The sequence below is a fragment of the Chrysoperla carnea genome, chromosome 3 (genome assembly GCF_905475395.1).
Source record: "Chrysoperla carnea chromosome 3, inChrCarn1.1, whole genome shotgun sequence".
In the NCBI taxonomy this organism is placed as follows: Eukaryota; Metazoa; Arthropoda; class Insecta; order Neuroptera; family Chrysopidae; genus Chrysoperla; species Chrysoperla carnea.
In genome coordinates, this window is record NC_058339.1 from 29003528 (window position 1) to 29017937 (window position 14410).

General features: G+C 28.0%; 1 protein-coding gene across 2 annotated transcripts in view; it reads right to left on the minus strand.

Annotated features, from left to right (window-relative positions):
- Positions 1-14398, minus strand: part of LOC123296919 (UDP-N-acetylglucosamine--peptide N-acetylglucosaminyltransferase 110 kDa subunit) — a 37871-nt gene extending 23473 nt beyond the window's left edge. The window contains exons 1-5 of one of the 2 annotated variants that reach the window (XM_044878623.1): positions 14115-14398; positions 13661-13871; positions 11967-12150; positions 8882-8950; positions 4406-4602 (exon numbers count right to left, since the gene is read on the minus strand). In XM_044878623.1, coding sequence (XP_044734558.1) covers positions 4406-4602; positions 8882-8950; positions 11967-12150; positions 13661-13871; positions 14115-14244 — 791 coding nt within the window. In that variant the 5' untranslated portion in view covers positions 14245-14398. Of the gene's footprint in view, positions 1-4405; positions 4603-5219; positions 5312-8881; positions 8951-11966; positions 12151-13660; positions 13872-14114 lie in introns of those variants that run through there. The other variant, XM_044878624.1, reaches the window with a different exon arrangement.
- Between the last annotated feature and the right edge of the window lie 12 nt (positions 14399-14410).

A 14410-nucleotide genomic window follows, 5' to 3' on the forward strand; every position in this document is an offset into this window, starting at 1 on the left:
TTCAATTAAAATATTTCCAAAAATTTGTCCCAAAAAATGATAGCTTTCTAAGTATCCTTTCCATCTCATCTGATGTCCTTGACCATCACTTTGATATTGTTTTAAGAAGGAGTTTTCGAAGTTTAGTGTTTATCTGTGCGTCTGTGTGTTTCTCAGTGGCACCATAGCACCTTAACGGTCGAACCGACTTGATTGGGAAGATTTTAAAGCTAAGTTTCCAAAAATCGATTTAAAAGGAATAAATCGTATTTGTCGGGGGTTTTTTAAATTTTGTAAATTTCACTTGTTTAACCTTAACATGTGTGACAACATGCAAATTTCTCATTTCTTGAAATCTTAGAAATTACTTATTTCTTAAATTCTTCTTGAAGTGGCACAGATCTGAAAATTCAAGGGTTTAAAAGCAGTAGCATATATTTATAAATTCTACCTCACCTCTAAATTAAACTACGAAAGGCTATATACGTCTGTCGTCTACACACTTCCCGATGTATATTATTAAAATTTTTTTATATAACACAGTTTATACTCTTTAGAACGAATTTTCATTTTCAACGATTTAGAAGTACTTAATCAAATACCTGCCCTTGAAAATGTCGATAATGATAAACTATTTAATATACAAACGGATTCATACATGCGGTTAAAAATAAAAACTATTTTTAAATACTAACTTTAATTTTATTTACTTGTCCCTATTTTAAAATATAAATGTGAAAGTAGAGGAAAGTTTGGTAGACTCGTCAAATCGAAGCCACCTACGAAATTTCGAGTATGTATTTAAAAAAACCGCAGTGTCCCACGTCTATAAATGCATACATTTGAAATAAAATCGATAACGGATGGTTTATAATATACTTTGTTTTTATCCTCAAGATACATAACCTAAAATCCAATTCCATACTTTCAAATACATTTACCTACGAAAGAAATCAAATTTCCACACGTATGAATTCGATTTGGTTGAAAAGTTCATTTGAATTTTGTTAGCTACATACATTTATGTTGTTTATTTATTCAGAGAGCAATATGTTACAAAAATGTCATCTATTACCATTCATCTCGATAAAGCATTTGAAATAGATAACCGTATTTTCAGAAACTTTATTTATGTCTTGTCACTTTTTAATGTGACAGTCGAATTTTATTTTGCTTTTTAAAAAGTATTTAAAATTGTAAATTTTTCAAGTAAAAAATAACATTCCTGGAATCTGGAATAAGATATTCTTTCTAAAGTAAGCTAGATACAGAAAATTTTCAAATTTAAGTAGTTCGCACCAAAGAAGGAATTATAAAGCCATCCTGGATTGGACCTTATCCTTCAAGGTCAGGTAAAGGGCTAACTCGTTTTTTTTTTGCCACTGAGATAGAAAGTGATCGAAGGTGGTAAATTTTCACATATTTTTAAAAAATTCTAACGTAATAAAAACAAATGAAAACAAACAATTAACTGAGTTAATGGTTGAATTACCCTGTATAGAAACTATTGAATGAAATTGACCAGCACAAGTATGGCGACCTTTCGACCCCCATTCACTTGGTTTTCCAAAGAATTTTCTAAAATTTTGTTTTTCGTTTTGCGTGAATTTTTGACAAGATCGATAGTTGAAGCTACTTGCAAATTTTAAATTCCCTATCTTTTATAGTTTTAGAGAAAATGGACACTAAATTTTATCCTTATTTGCGCTTATACCGATAAACAGTGATGTTTACGAAAAAATATTTCAAACAAAAGTTGTTATATTTTTTATAAGAAACATTTTTTACATTTAAACTATTGTTCTACCTCTAAAGGTTTACAAGATGAGTTCTACGGACCTAAGACCCAATTGACTTATGCTCATTTACGAACTAAAACTCACTTTTTACGTCTTGAGCACGCTAAGAAAGCTTGATATTTGCGTTTTTCAGTTTTCGTAATGGATTTTATTAACACCTATACCAAAATTTTATTCGTATCATCAATATTTCTAAGCGTTACAAATGTCTGACTAAAATATGATATACCTCGGATAGAGGTAACTATACTTGTTAATTTTCTTATTTTTCATTTTAAGAAAAAAGTCATTCTTTACAAAAAATTTTCCTTATTCTGAAAAGTATGTAGGCATACTTAAAACTTTTAAATAATATACAGGATATCCGACAAATTGAAATCACTATTTTTCTTTTTGGTAAACTACTCTTCCATTTTATAAGTTAACAAAAAGTTATTCAGAAAAGTTGCTCGCAATTAACAATTATGACTCTATACAAAATATCAAGAAGCTCCGTGTACTTTAATTATAGCATCATTTTTTATTTGAACAAAAGTTGTAATTATATAAAAATGTAACAAAGAAAATAATAATAAATCAATGAACATGTACGATTCGAGAGTGTATTTTTTGTGGACTAGGTTAGAAAATTAAAAAGAAAATTTATTTTCTCGGATAAACATTCATTAAGAATGGAATTGTCCAAGTTGTAAAGATCTTCTTGAAATTTTGTATAGAGTCATAATTGTTAATTTCGAGCAACTTTTCTTAGTAACAGTTTGTCAACTTATAAAAAGGATGGATAGTTTACCAAAAAAATAATGATACCAAAATTTTAGGTTCCCTGTACATTTTTTAGAAGTTTTAAATATTCTTACATACTTTTCAGAATAGGCCAAATTTTTTATAAAGAATGACTTCTTTTCTTAAAATGCGAAATAAGAAAATTTATAAGTATAGTTACCTCTATCTGGGGACACACTGTATATTGCATATGTACAGGGTAAAAATTCTTATTTTCAAGCGACTTTTTTCAGAGACTCAAAAAATATATTTATAATATCTCATAATCCATATTAAAATGTGTTCAATGTTTTTTAAATCGTTTGCCATCCTTTGACCTGGTTTGTTATATTATACAAACAGCCGTATAATAAAAATAAAAAATATATACAACAGCCGTACTAAAGTGAATTTTTATCAAATAAAAAACTTATTAAATTTTTGTTATCGACTACCTAACGTTGAAGTCTTTATAAAACTATATCATATACATTTTCCAGTCTGCTCCACTGTTTATTTGTTAGTTTGTTATCTTTGAACTGATGATTTCAAACGATATTGAAACATATTACGTACTTTGCGATCAATTATAATATAAGTTCATTCAAGTATGAATTAAACATTTTGAATTTCATTTATTTTATCTCTTTTATTTAAATTTGAAAAAGTATCTATTTTTGTAATCAGATATAACATTTTCAAATTTATCAATACTTTTTTTTTTCTGTCAATAATAATTGAGAATTTAATGGTCTCTGTTGAGATGTAAATATAACTTTTAAGATTTGAATCTTTTAATTTAGTTTTTTAATAGACATGTCATTAGTTTTCTTATTTTCAAAATTGAATGAATTAAAAATATTTGCGTAAATATAAGTAAACTAGCAAATACCCGCCTCCTTTGCTAGGCAATTTCTCCTTTTTAAAACAAAGACTATCACGTTTTAGCCCTTACTTATCCTCCCTTTAGTTCACAATTTTATGGATTTTAATTTTTCGGTGGGGAAAAATTTTGAAATGATACTCGCTGACATTTTAACTTTTTATAGGTCCAATCATAAAATTAACCTGATTTTTATAATTCTTGGATCAAAATTACCCCATCCAGCGAGTTTCATCAAATTCCAAAACAAAAATTTTTTTACGATTTTCTCGATTTTTTCAAAAGGGTACCCCTTAAAAAAATTGCAAAAAATCGCAAAATTTTTTTAATCTACAATTTCGATAAAACTTAGTAAATAAGGTAATTTTGACCCAAAAAGTACAAAAATCGGGTGCATTTGTTGACTGGGCGGATAGCTGTTGAGATACGGACTAAAATCGATCCAAATATTGCGATATCTCAGAAACTCTGCATCCAATCATAAAATTAACCTGATTTTTATAATTTTTGGATCAAAATTACCCCATCCACCGAGTTTCATCAAATTCCCAAACACAATTTTTTTTCCGATTTTCTCGATTTTTTCAAAGGGGTACGTACCCCTTAAAAAAATTGCAAAAATCGAAAAATTTTTTCCATGTCCTTTTTCGATAAAACTCAGTATATAAGGTAAGTTTAACCCAAAAAGTACAAAAATCGGGTGCATTTGTTGACTGATCGAATAGTTTTTGAGATACGGGCTAAAATCGATGAATTTATAAAATTTATATCGAAAATTAAGATATTTGAAGCAAATTCTAATATCGACAAAAATTTATTCGAAACTTTCTTTTGCCTAAGTCAGTGAGAGAAGTGCAGTCATCTCTTTCTTAGATTATTCAAAAATGGTATATTTCTATTAAAATAAAATATTGTTGAGGTAATTTGTAGATCTGGAATAGTTCACTGACTACTTTAATAATTTATATTTTTTATAACTTACCTATCAAAGATTCGTGCTTCTTTCAATACATTTCCAAGATTAATGTACGCGTCCAAAAAGTTTGGATCTAAGGCAACTGCTTTTTCAAAATGATGTATTGCTAACCAAATTTCCCCTTGAGCATTAAATACACATCCCAAATTACTCCATGCGACTGCAAAATCTGGTCGTGTTTCAATGGCTTTCAAATAGCAAGCCTAAATTAAAAACACAATGTCATATTTCTGGTAATAAACAGATTATTTGAAATAATCGTTCAAAATTCGCTAGCGCAAATACCCAATCTCAATTTTTTTTTAACCTATTAAAGAATTTTAGCCATATTGTTAATTATTCTTTAATAAATTAAAAAATCGCAAAGCGCCCGCAACGATTGTATACTTTTTTTTGTAAAGGAAAAATTTGTAAAAAATATACAATCGTGTAAGAATTGCTGTAAAATTCAGTAGCTATCTAAATATTTAATAACTTTTCATTTGGATAGATAGTGAATTTTATTCTTCGCTAGTGCATTCATGTGTACAAAAACCAAATAATACGCTAAATGCCCTAAAATATTATTTACGCTGAACAAAATTGCAACCCTTATTCATTTTAATTAAAATACTTAATGAACAAGAGCACATTTTCGCTGAAATGAGAATTGGGTAAAATTAAAAATTGCTTCGCACCGCTGCATATAACAATTATATTAAAAAAAACTCCGCTCTACAAAATGGTTGTGTATACCTATAAAATAAATACAGAAGAGGACTGTGACTGTAGTGTCTGTTGTCGCACTTGATGGTCAAGGGAGAGAGACAGACTACATTACCTGTCGATGTCGACCTCTAACATTTTCGGCATGCGTAGAGCAATGGCCTCTCACATCGCCATATAGCTGATTAAAATCCGACTGCCACATACCTGTGTCATTTTAGAAGTAACAGAGTCATACTATTAGTCGTGTACTTTTTAAAATTCGTTATCACAAATTCATAATATTTTAAACATATATGATCATTTTTTTCTTACTGCCTTACATTATCAATAGAATTATAATAAATTTTCATTTTGATTTCGCTGATCTCATAATATTGTGATCTTTTCAAGTAAACATATTTATCCAATTAATTCAATTAAGATAACCTGATTCAGTTCTAAGATCTAACTTTTTAGTAATCAACTATTTAATGTCATAGTATGAAATTTCTTGTATTATATTTTATTGCCACTATTTGAAATTCCCATTAACTTTCTTCGGATGTAAAAATATAAATAACTAGCTTTGAAATTTTTTAGCAAAAAGTACATAAATATAAAATTATATCACACGTCCCACACCAATGTAAATATTTCCACTTTAATAATTTTTATCAAACTAAAGAGAATTTATAATTTAAAAATCCGCGCAAATTAAAATTTTTTTTACTCATCCTAGAGAAGAATATAATCGCACATTTTTTTGTTCAATATACAGTTCATCGCCTAACTAATCAGCATAAATAATGGAGAGAATTTAGCACACATGGGTAATAGAAAATATTACGGACAACCCACCTATCCTTAGCTATTTCTTAGCCATATTTAAAAGAGACAGAGACAGTTGGGTGTGACGATTTTACGAATGATTAAACATTAGTTATACAAAGCATTCAAGTATGGGCTAGAAAGCACCGAAAACTATGTAACCAAATCAACCGATAGCAACATCGAAAAAATAGCAGGCGAGTTGAAAATCTCTCTGGAATCAGTGTTAGTTCCTTTTCAACCCCGAACCGAAAAAAAGGCTTTGCTTGTGACATCGCAGCGGCTAAAAGCGAACCGATTTTCATAGGTAATTTAATAGTGTTCTTAGCTATGTTTCAAGTGTGAGTTTAGGGTCCCGTACCCGAAAACAACTAAAAAAACAGGCGATGATATTCAAAATTGGTTCACTTTGGAGAAAGCTCTAAGCCAAAAGGTAATTTAATGGAGAGTGTTCTTAGATATGTGTCAAGTGCGAATTCAGAGCTCTGTACCAGAAAAATTTGTCGTTTTTTTGTAAATTTCATTTGAAGTGGGTAATTTAAGCATAAAATGTGTTGTTGCTAGGCATTCACTTTAATATACATAAAATAGTAGAAGAACACAAGGCAATTTTTGTTTACTAATGGTATTTAAATACTCATTGATATTTCCCTTTTGATTTTAGAAAAAAACCTAAATAAAGACTTATAACAAAGCAATCTTCATACATTAAAAATAAAACATAATGCACCTGATTAATTGAATAAATATGATAACAATTTTTTCGCGAAACATTCTGTAGTCGATGTAAAACTATAAAATCTTAAAATAATTCCTGGTAATCTAAAACAGTAATTTACTTTTTACATATGAAAAGAAAATATGAAATTACAATTATAGCTTTTTTTTCTTGCATTTTCACAAAAATTTCAAAAAAAAATTTCTTGATATACAAAAACAAAAAACCTAAACGCACGCATATTCAAAATGTACGAATCTGTTGTCAAAAACAATCGTCTACATTCTCTCAAAATAATAATATCTCAATCAATAAAAATACGACTGATTATTTCAATTCTATACAACAATATGATAAAAATTTTAACATATTATTTACGCCAGCAAGCGAAAAATAAAAATTTACGCACTACGCATTTATATTTACGCAAAAATAATGCAATTCTAAAAACTAAGATCAGAAAGAAATATATTAATGGACGGAGATCATCTGAAAAAAAATAAAACTTAAATAAAATTAATACGCCTTGCGCCCTAAATACCAAATTCTTTTATTTAATATATTTCATTAACAAAATTTACTTTTAATTTTATTAAAATACCCGCGTATACGATAAAGTCTCTATTATTTGCACAGTCGTCTAACACAAATAGCTAATATATGGAGGTAGTATCAACTTTTGACATTCTCTACAATATAGCATCGGTTACGATATTGGTTCCTGTTGGCGGCAGTTTTGCTATGGAAGTACGGCTAGACCCTTTATGTTTTGTCAAAAATGGGAAGATCATACAAGTTTTATAATAAAATCTTTTTTATTTTTCCATAATAATTTGAAAGTGACACAGTTCAATATCAGAAAACAATGAAAACGATCAAAATGAACATTTTTCATTGATTTTACCAACAGTGAAAAACAATTTTCTAAGTTTTTATCTTAAATTTAAGATTAAAATTGCAAAAAAAAACAAAACTGACAGGAAAATCGAAATAAACTAAACAAAATAGATCGACTTATGCTGCACGGTGACTAGAACATCAATTGGCGTGCATGTGAGCTTTGGGTCCAAAAAAAAGTTTGTTAGTTGCGCATTTCTTTTGTAAAATTTATTCATTTTACATTTACCTTTACATTTTACATTTAACTTTTAATTACATTCACCTTTTAAAAAGGTTTTCTTTGCTCATTTCAATTTTTATTTATGATAAGAAATTTAAACAAAATATAAAAATTGATTATTTTCCATCCAACAAATGCAACATAAAAATCTCATTAATTATCATTGGTAGTTGAATATTTCAAACCCCCACTACCAGAATTTTAAGTCCATTTTAGATTTTCTTTTCGACAAAGCGAAGAAAACGTCAAATTTTAAGAAAGTTACTTCGAAATTCGAGAGTAAAAAATAAGTTAACTGTATCTTAAAAAAAATATCGTTATTTTGGCACATGTATACGCAAATATTCAAATAATAAAAAACTACACATTAAAAAAAAGGTTTACAATTTTCAAATTATTATTATTTAATAAATCTCATTTCAATATGCATTTATTATCAAAAATATCATTAAAATAAATCCAAATTAAAAAACAGTTTTAAAATGACAACGAATTTTTCTTCCATTTTCCGATACAATTTTCAATACCCTACCAAAGGCTTTTATGCACATGAATTGAATTTTATTAGGAATACATTTATCCTCGGTAATATTTAACCACTGGTAGAGTGGAATAGAAAATTTGGATTATATTTAATGTAATCTTTAAAAAAAACCAATGTTGTATAAATCCATACTGAAAATTATTCTGTTTGATCTGTTAATGAAACATTCAAAATTTATTTATTTAATTACGCATACGCCATTTTTTTTAAATGTAATAATTACGCTTTAGAATTAAACAATCAGTCACAATATTCTTTAAAAAATTAAAAATTTCAAATATTAAAAAATTCGTACATAACTGAGATAATTTTTACATCAAGGGATATGGTTACTAAAATTGTGTTTTGTTTCTGAATTTTTGACTTATCTTCATAAAACTATGAGGTGAATATATTTTTACATCAAAACAAGTTGTTAGACCAAATCTCTCATTGTAAACTTTTGGCCGATGAAATGAAATGAAAATGGATATTTTTAATTCATTTATTCAATTTCTGAATAAATGAATTAAAAATTTTGAATAATGACAACCCATGAATCTCACACCACTTGCATTAGATTCATACACATAAATTTTAACTTACCTTGGCTTCATCTAACCTGCCTAATGCTTTTAAGAGATTCCCTAAATCACTTCGTACACAATATAGATCCTGTAACAAAAAATTATAGTATTAGTTTTTTTATCAGTTTATGTTAGTATTAATTATTGATAAGCTGTGACTATAAACCCTAAGTTAATGTTTAAACCAGTTATACACATGGTGATCACAGATTTTTTGAAATAAAATTCCCTGACTTTTCCAGGTTTTCCAAAGATCTAATTTTAAAATTCCCTGACTAAGTTTAAAAATATTCGATTATATGTATGATTAATAGACAACTGTATTTAAAGGATATTACTTAGGAAAAGTATAGTAAATAAAAAATTACACTATGACTTTTTACGCACACTTTTCCGAAAGATAAAACAGATGGTATTGAATAGTACAGTAAAAAGTAGTTTTTAGAGAAATTTCCAGACTTTTCCAGTAAATTGAAAATTCCCTGACGTTTCCAGGTTTCCCAGTTTTAGAAAACCTCATTTACGAACTCGACCTCACTTTTCGCCCTGAGCACGCTGTATCAATTTCTTTTAAATTGCTTTTTTCGTTTGTGAGTTATCGTGTTCACATACGGACCTAGAAAATTTAGAAAAACCAGAAACCCTTATTCAAAATACATATTTAGCAATACGACTACCTCCCACCCACCTCCTCATTTAATCGCAATGTATAGTTTTTTATTGATATTTTATTAGCATAATATAGATAATATAAATTTAATTTATAGTGTGTTTTTCGACAATATTTATTGAAGGTTATTGATACGGAAATTTTTTTTTAAAATTCAAATAAATAAATCGATTTAAATAATTTATGTTTATTGTTTACAGATTATTAAGAAGTTTGCATACATTACATAAAGTATGTAAATATTGTAAACAATATTTTGTATGAATTTTAAATTTATTATGAAGCTGATAATATAAAATAAAATTTTCCATTATACAATGATTTTATTTTTAATGACATTTAGAAACTATAACTTGAGAGTAATTTTCCTTTCAAATAAATTTCCACTAAATTAGTAATAATAATTTCGTAAGTAATCAAAATTCTTCATTGCGTGCAGAATTTGCGTCCAATTTACATTATTAAGATAGGCAATTTAATTAAAATATCTCTACAAATACTAATGTTTAACTATTAGTTTATTGTTTAAACAGGATTTTTAGGAATTTTTTCCAACCTTTAATGGTAATTAAATTGTAATTGTTGCGCAAGAATAAATCAATAAAATATTTAGAAAAATCAGATTTATTATGGGTTTCTACAAACTAATAATTAAGCAATCATTCATGCAATGATATTTCGTATTAGAGAACTGGCCATATGATTTACTGATGGTCATGGTTACGGTCTGCTGAGCTTTTAATATTAGTTGGTAACGCCCCAAGTCGCTCCGTATTTATATTATTATATCCTCGAATTTTTACGTGGAATATTCCCTCCAGGGGGGGGGGGTTTGGAAAAGCTGTCACTAAGTGGTGATACTGAAAACTACCTGCTTGTTTGATAAATAATTAGATGTGATTCTTTACAGTCATTCTACAAAGTTTGACTCCAACAAGTAATCCCAATTATAAGCCATTCCGGCATAACTCTGGATTGGGAGCACTTGCAGGGATCAAACTTTCCAAGATGGCTTTTCATAATCAAATCCAATGAATTATTAAGCAGGCAGACAGTTTCCAGAACCATGACTTAGTGACGGTTGAAATAATTAATTTTTAAATGTTAGGTCATGTTTAAGGATTTTTTATGCTATAAACTATTATGCAAATTATTCCTTACATTATCAGCATCCATTTTTTAAAATAAACTTAACGAAACACTATTAAATTTCCATTAAAAAAAAATTAATTCAACCGTTTTAACAAAAATATATCGAATAAATATCAAAACACACACACACGAAAATTAAACTTAAATTTCGGTAGTCCGATAAAAGTTATGAAGCTTAGCCCCTGAACGCTTTTTTAGACTTTTTATACGAAATAAACATTTATTATTTGAAAGCTTTTTATACATTCAGTTGGGGAATAAAGTAGCACTTCCTAATTAAACAGCCGTTTACTAAACAAATAATTTACCATTCATGTGCGAAATACTATTAGCAAAATTTTTCCACATTATTGTTTAAATATAAAAATCCATTCAGGGACTTTCTATTTTATTTAATTCTATTTTTACTCATTATTGTTTTTTTACTTATTATTCGTTTTTGTACTTATTATTGGAAGCCACAAATGAATTTATAGCACGAGAGCTTATCAGACATTTAACATTTTCAAAACTGCCAAGTATAGAAAGGATATAAGCTTATCAAACATTTAACATTTTCAAAATTGTCCAGTATAGAAAGGATATAAAAAGATCAACCTAACTAAATTTATTGCATAATTATGCTAATTGTTGACAAATGTAGGTGGCTATTTTCCACTTTAAAACGTTTTTCTATAAATACAAAAGATGTCAACAATAAAATTATTATGACGAGTATACCTTTGTAAGCTTTCCATAGGAGTTTCATTTACTTGTCATGTCAACAGTTTAATAAAAACGTGAGAAACAGAGCTCTATAACTAAGACATATTTCGCCCTCATTAGATACTTTAATATTTTAATGTTTTTGAACGCATGAAATATCCTAAATTAATGGTTTGAAGCTCTTTAGCATTAACTCAATTCTCAAATAAATTGTCAAACTTTTAGCAGAATTTGGAGTGGCTGCGGTGATTAGCAAAGCCTTAAAAACGAGAAAACATTAGATTATTAGGGATTAGTGTGAATCCCCTCCAAATTGCTTAAATGAACACTAGGTCATTTTTTCACATCTAAAGAAAGTTACACAATCTCGACATGAGAAGTTTATGCCGAAACAACCGTTACATAATAGTGAATCTGAATCTCTCTGGTATATGAAAAATAATTTTCAATACTATTGTTATGGTATAATGCATGTAGTAAGCAAAATTATTGATATATATTAAAACTAATTTCCATTTCTCAACGTTTATTTTAAACGTAATTTTAATTTTATTTCAATAATTAAAATAATTCTTACTGGATTATACTGCAACGCAGTTATGTAAGATTGAACAGCTTGTTCCATGTCACCAGCGGCAACCAAGGCAGCAGCCAAATTGATATAACCATCAATAAAATCTGGTTTAAGACGCACTGCATGTCTGTAATTTTCCAATGCTTCTTGTAACTGCCCACGTTCTTTAAAGACATTGCCCAAATTGCTGTAAAAAACGATCGCTTATTAAATTTTATATATTTGCGTAGACTTTTTAATCCCGTTTCTATTTCTTATCTATGTTTATTTTTCTAACAAATTAGCTAAAATGTAATCCTTATCACTGATCGAGAGCGTCGCTAAATCCCCTTTCCCCTGTTAAAACCCTTAGGTGTTATATATAAATTGTAGGCAAGAAATATGTGAGGCAGTATTTGTTAATCAATATACTAAAAAGTGCTTTCTAGCAAATTTCTAATCGATTTAATCGAAAACTATTTTTAACCGACTTCAAACAAAAAAGGAGAAGGTTATCAATTAGACTGTATTTTTTTTTTTTAATGTTTGTTACCGTAGAATTTTCGGCTGGGTGAACCGATTTTGATAATTTTTTATCTATTTGAAAGCTGGTGCTTTCCGTGTGGTCCCATTTCATTTTGGTCGAGTTCTGACAATGGTATCCATGAGAAAACCATAAAAGTATTAAATTTGCATGAAGTATGCACGACAAGGGGACGAATAACTCAATATCACGAAACCGATTTCGATTATTCTTTTTTTAGTGAAAAATTAGTGTACCTCAGATTCACTAAAAATCACAAAATAAAAAAAACTTTTAACAAAAAGAAAACAGACTTCAAAAGAAGAACTTTTCCAAAACAAAATAATATGCACTAAAAAGTAAAAAAATAACGATAATATAATGTAGTTAAAATTATTTTTATTTTTGGAGTCGGTGTCAGCCAAGCTAATGTAGCAAACTGTTCTGGCAGAGTTGTTTCCTTGGCTGACACCGACTCCAAAAATCACAATAATTTTAACTACATTATATTATCGTTATTTTTTTACTTTTTAGTGCATATTATTTTGTTTTGGAAAAGTTCTTCTTTTGAAGTCGGTTTTCTTTTTGTTAAAAGTTTTCTTTTATCAACTCACCACTTAAATTTTACTTATTTAATTAAATATTTGAAATTTTTGGTTACCATAGAAATGAACATAAGATTTAAAAATAAAACGGATTATTTTTGTTAATATTGATTATCTCCTTGTTTGACCTCGAATGAGGATTAATAAAAATAAATAGATTTGTACAAAATATGACTTGTGAACTTGGAATGACAAGGTAAAGAATTTAATGTTATAAAATGTTATTCGAATCATTAAAGATTTAATGATTCGAATATTTCGAATGTGGTCATTTTAATTTTGAATAAAATTTTTACATAATGCAGTTTTTTAAGTTAATAAAAAATATTTCGTGAATAACATTAGAAAACTTATTCTAATAACTCTTCAAACTTTTTATACCATGCTGTGACATATGCCATTGTTATATATGTCCAAAGAAAGTGTTGATATCGATTAACAGAAAGAAGGGCATTTACAAAGATGCTATTTTTAAATTTTAACCCAATTTATATAACATTTTATTATACAAATTTTTAATGTATGCTTGGGGGATGTCTTAATAATTTATTACGAAAATTATAATTTTTGGTAAAATTAAAATTTTATACCTATATGCTTCCGCTAAAAGTGGATTCTGTTTGATAGCTAATGTACTGAAATGTGCTGATTTATCAAGTCGTCGACATTGAAAATGTATACTTGATAAAAGTAATAAAACTCCTGTATTGTTGGTTTCTTGTCGCCATAATTGCATACAATGACGTTCAGCATTTTCATAATCTCCTGCTTGATATTCCCGATGGGCTAATTCCAGTAATCCTGGAAAATAATAGCAATTTGATAGTGAGTCAATTTTGAAAAATTACACTTAATATTAAAATAATTTCGAAACAATAGCAGCAATAAACAATACATTCATTTTAAATATAACTTTGAATGGAATGTTATGGAAAACAAAAGAAATCCCGTTAAATTAATCCGGTGACAATTAGAAAATTTTAGATTGTAGAATGTCGTGTAAATGTGTCAGGTAAAAAAAATTCTTGAAAATTATTTACTCACCTACAGTCGACATTTGTATTTCATTCATTTTTAAAATGACTGCGTTTGCATTTACAACCCCTGCAGTACCAACAATTTGCTGATTCTGCGCTGCAGTTTGAGCATTTACTGCAACTTGTTGAGATTGCATATTTGACACTCACTTTTTCGCACAAATCTTTATTTATTGCAAGATATTTTAACAATTAAGTCACAATATAAGTAGTAATTTAGCACATGATAATTAACAAGGTCGATAAAACGCTAACACCATACACCCAATACAACTGCCTTCTCTCTGGATATCTTCACGGATA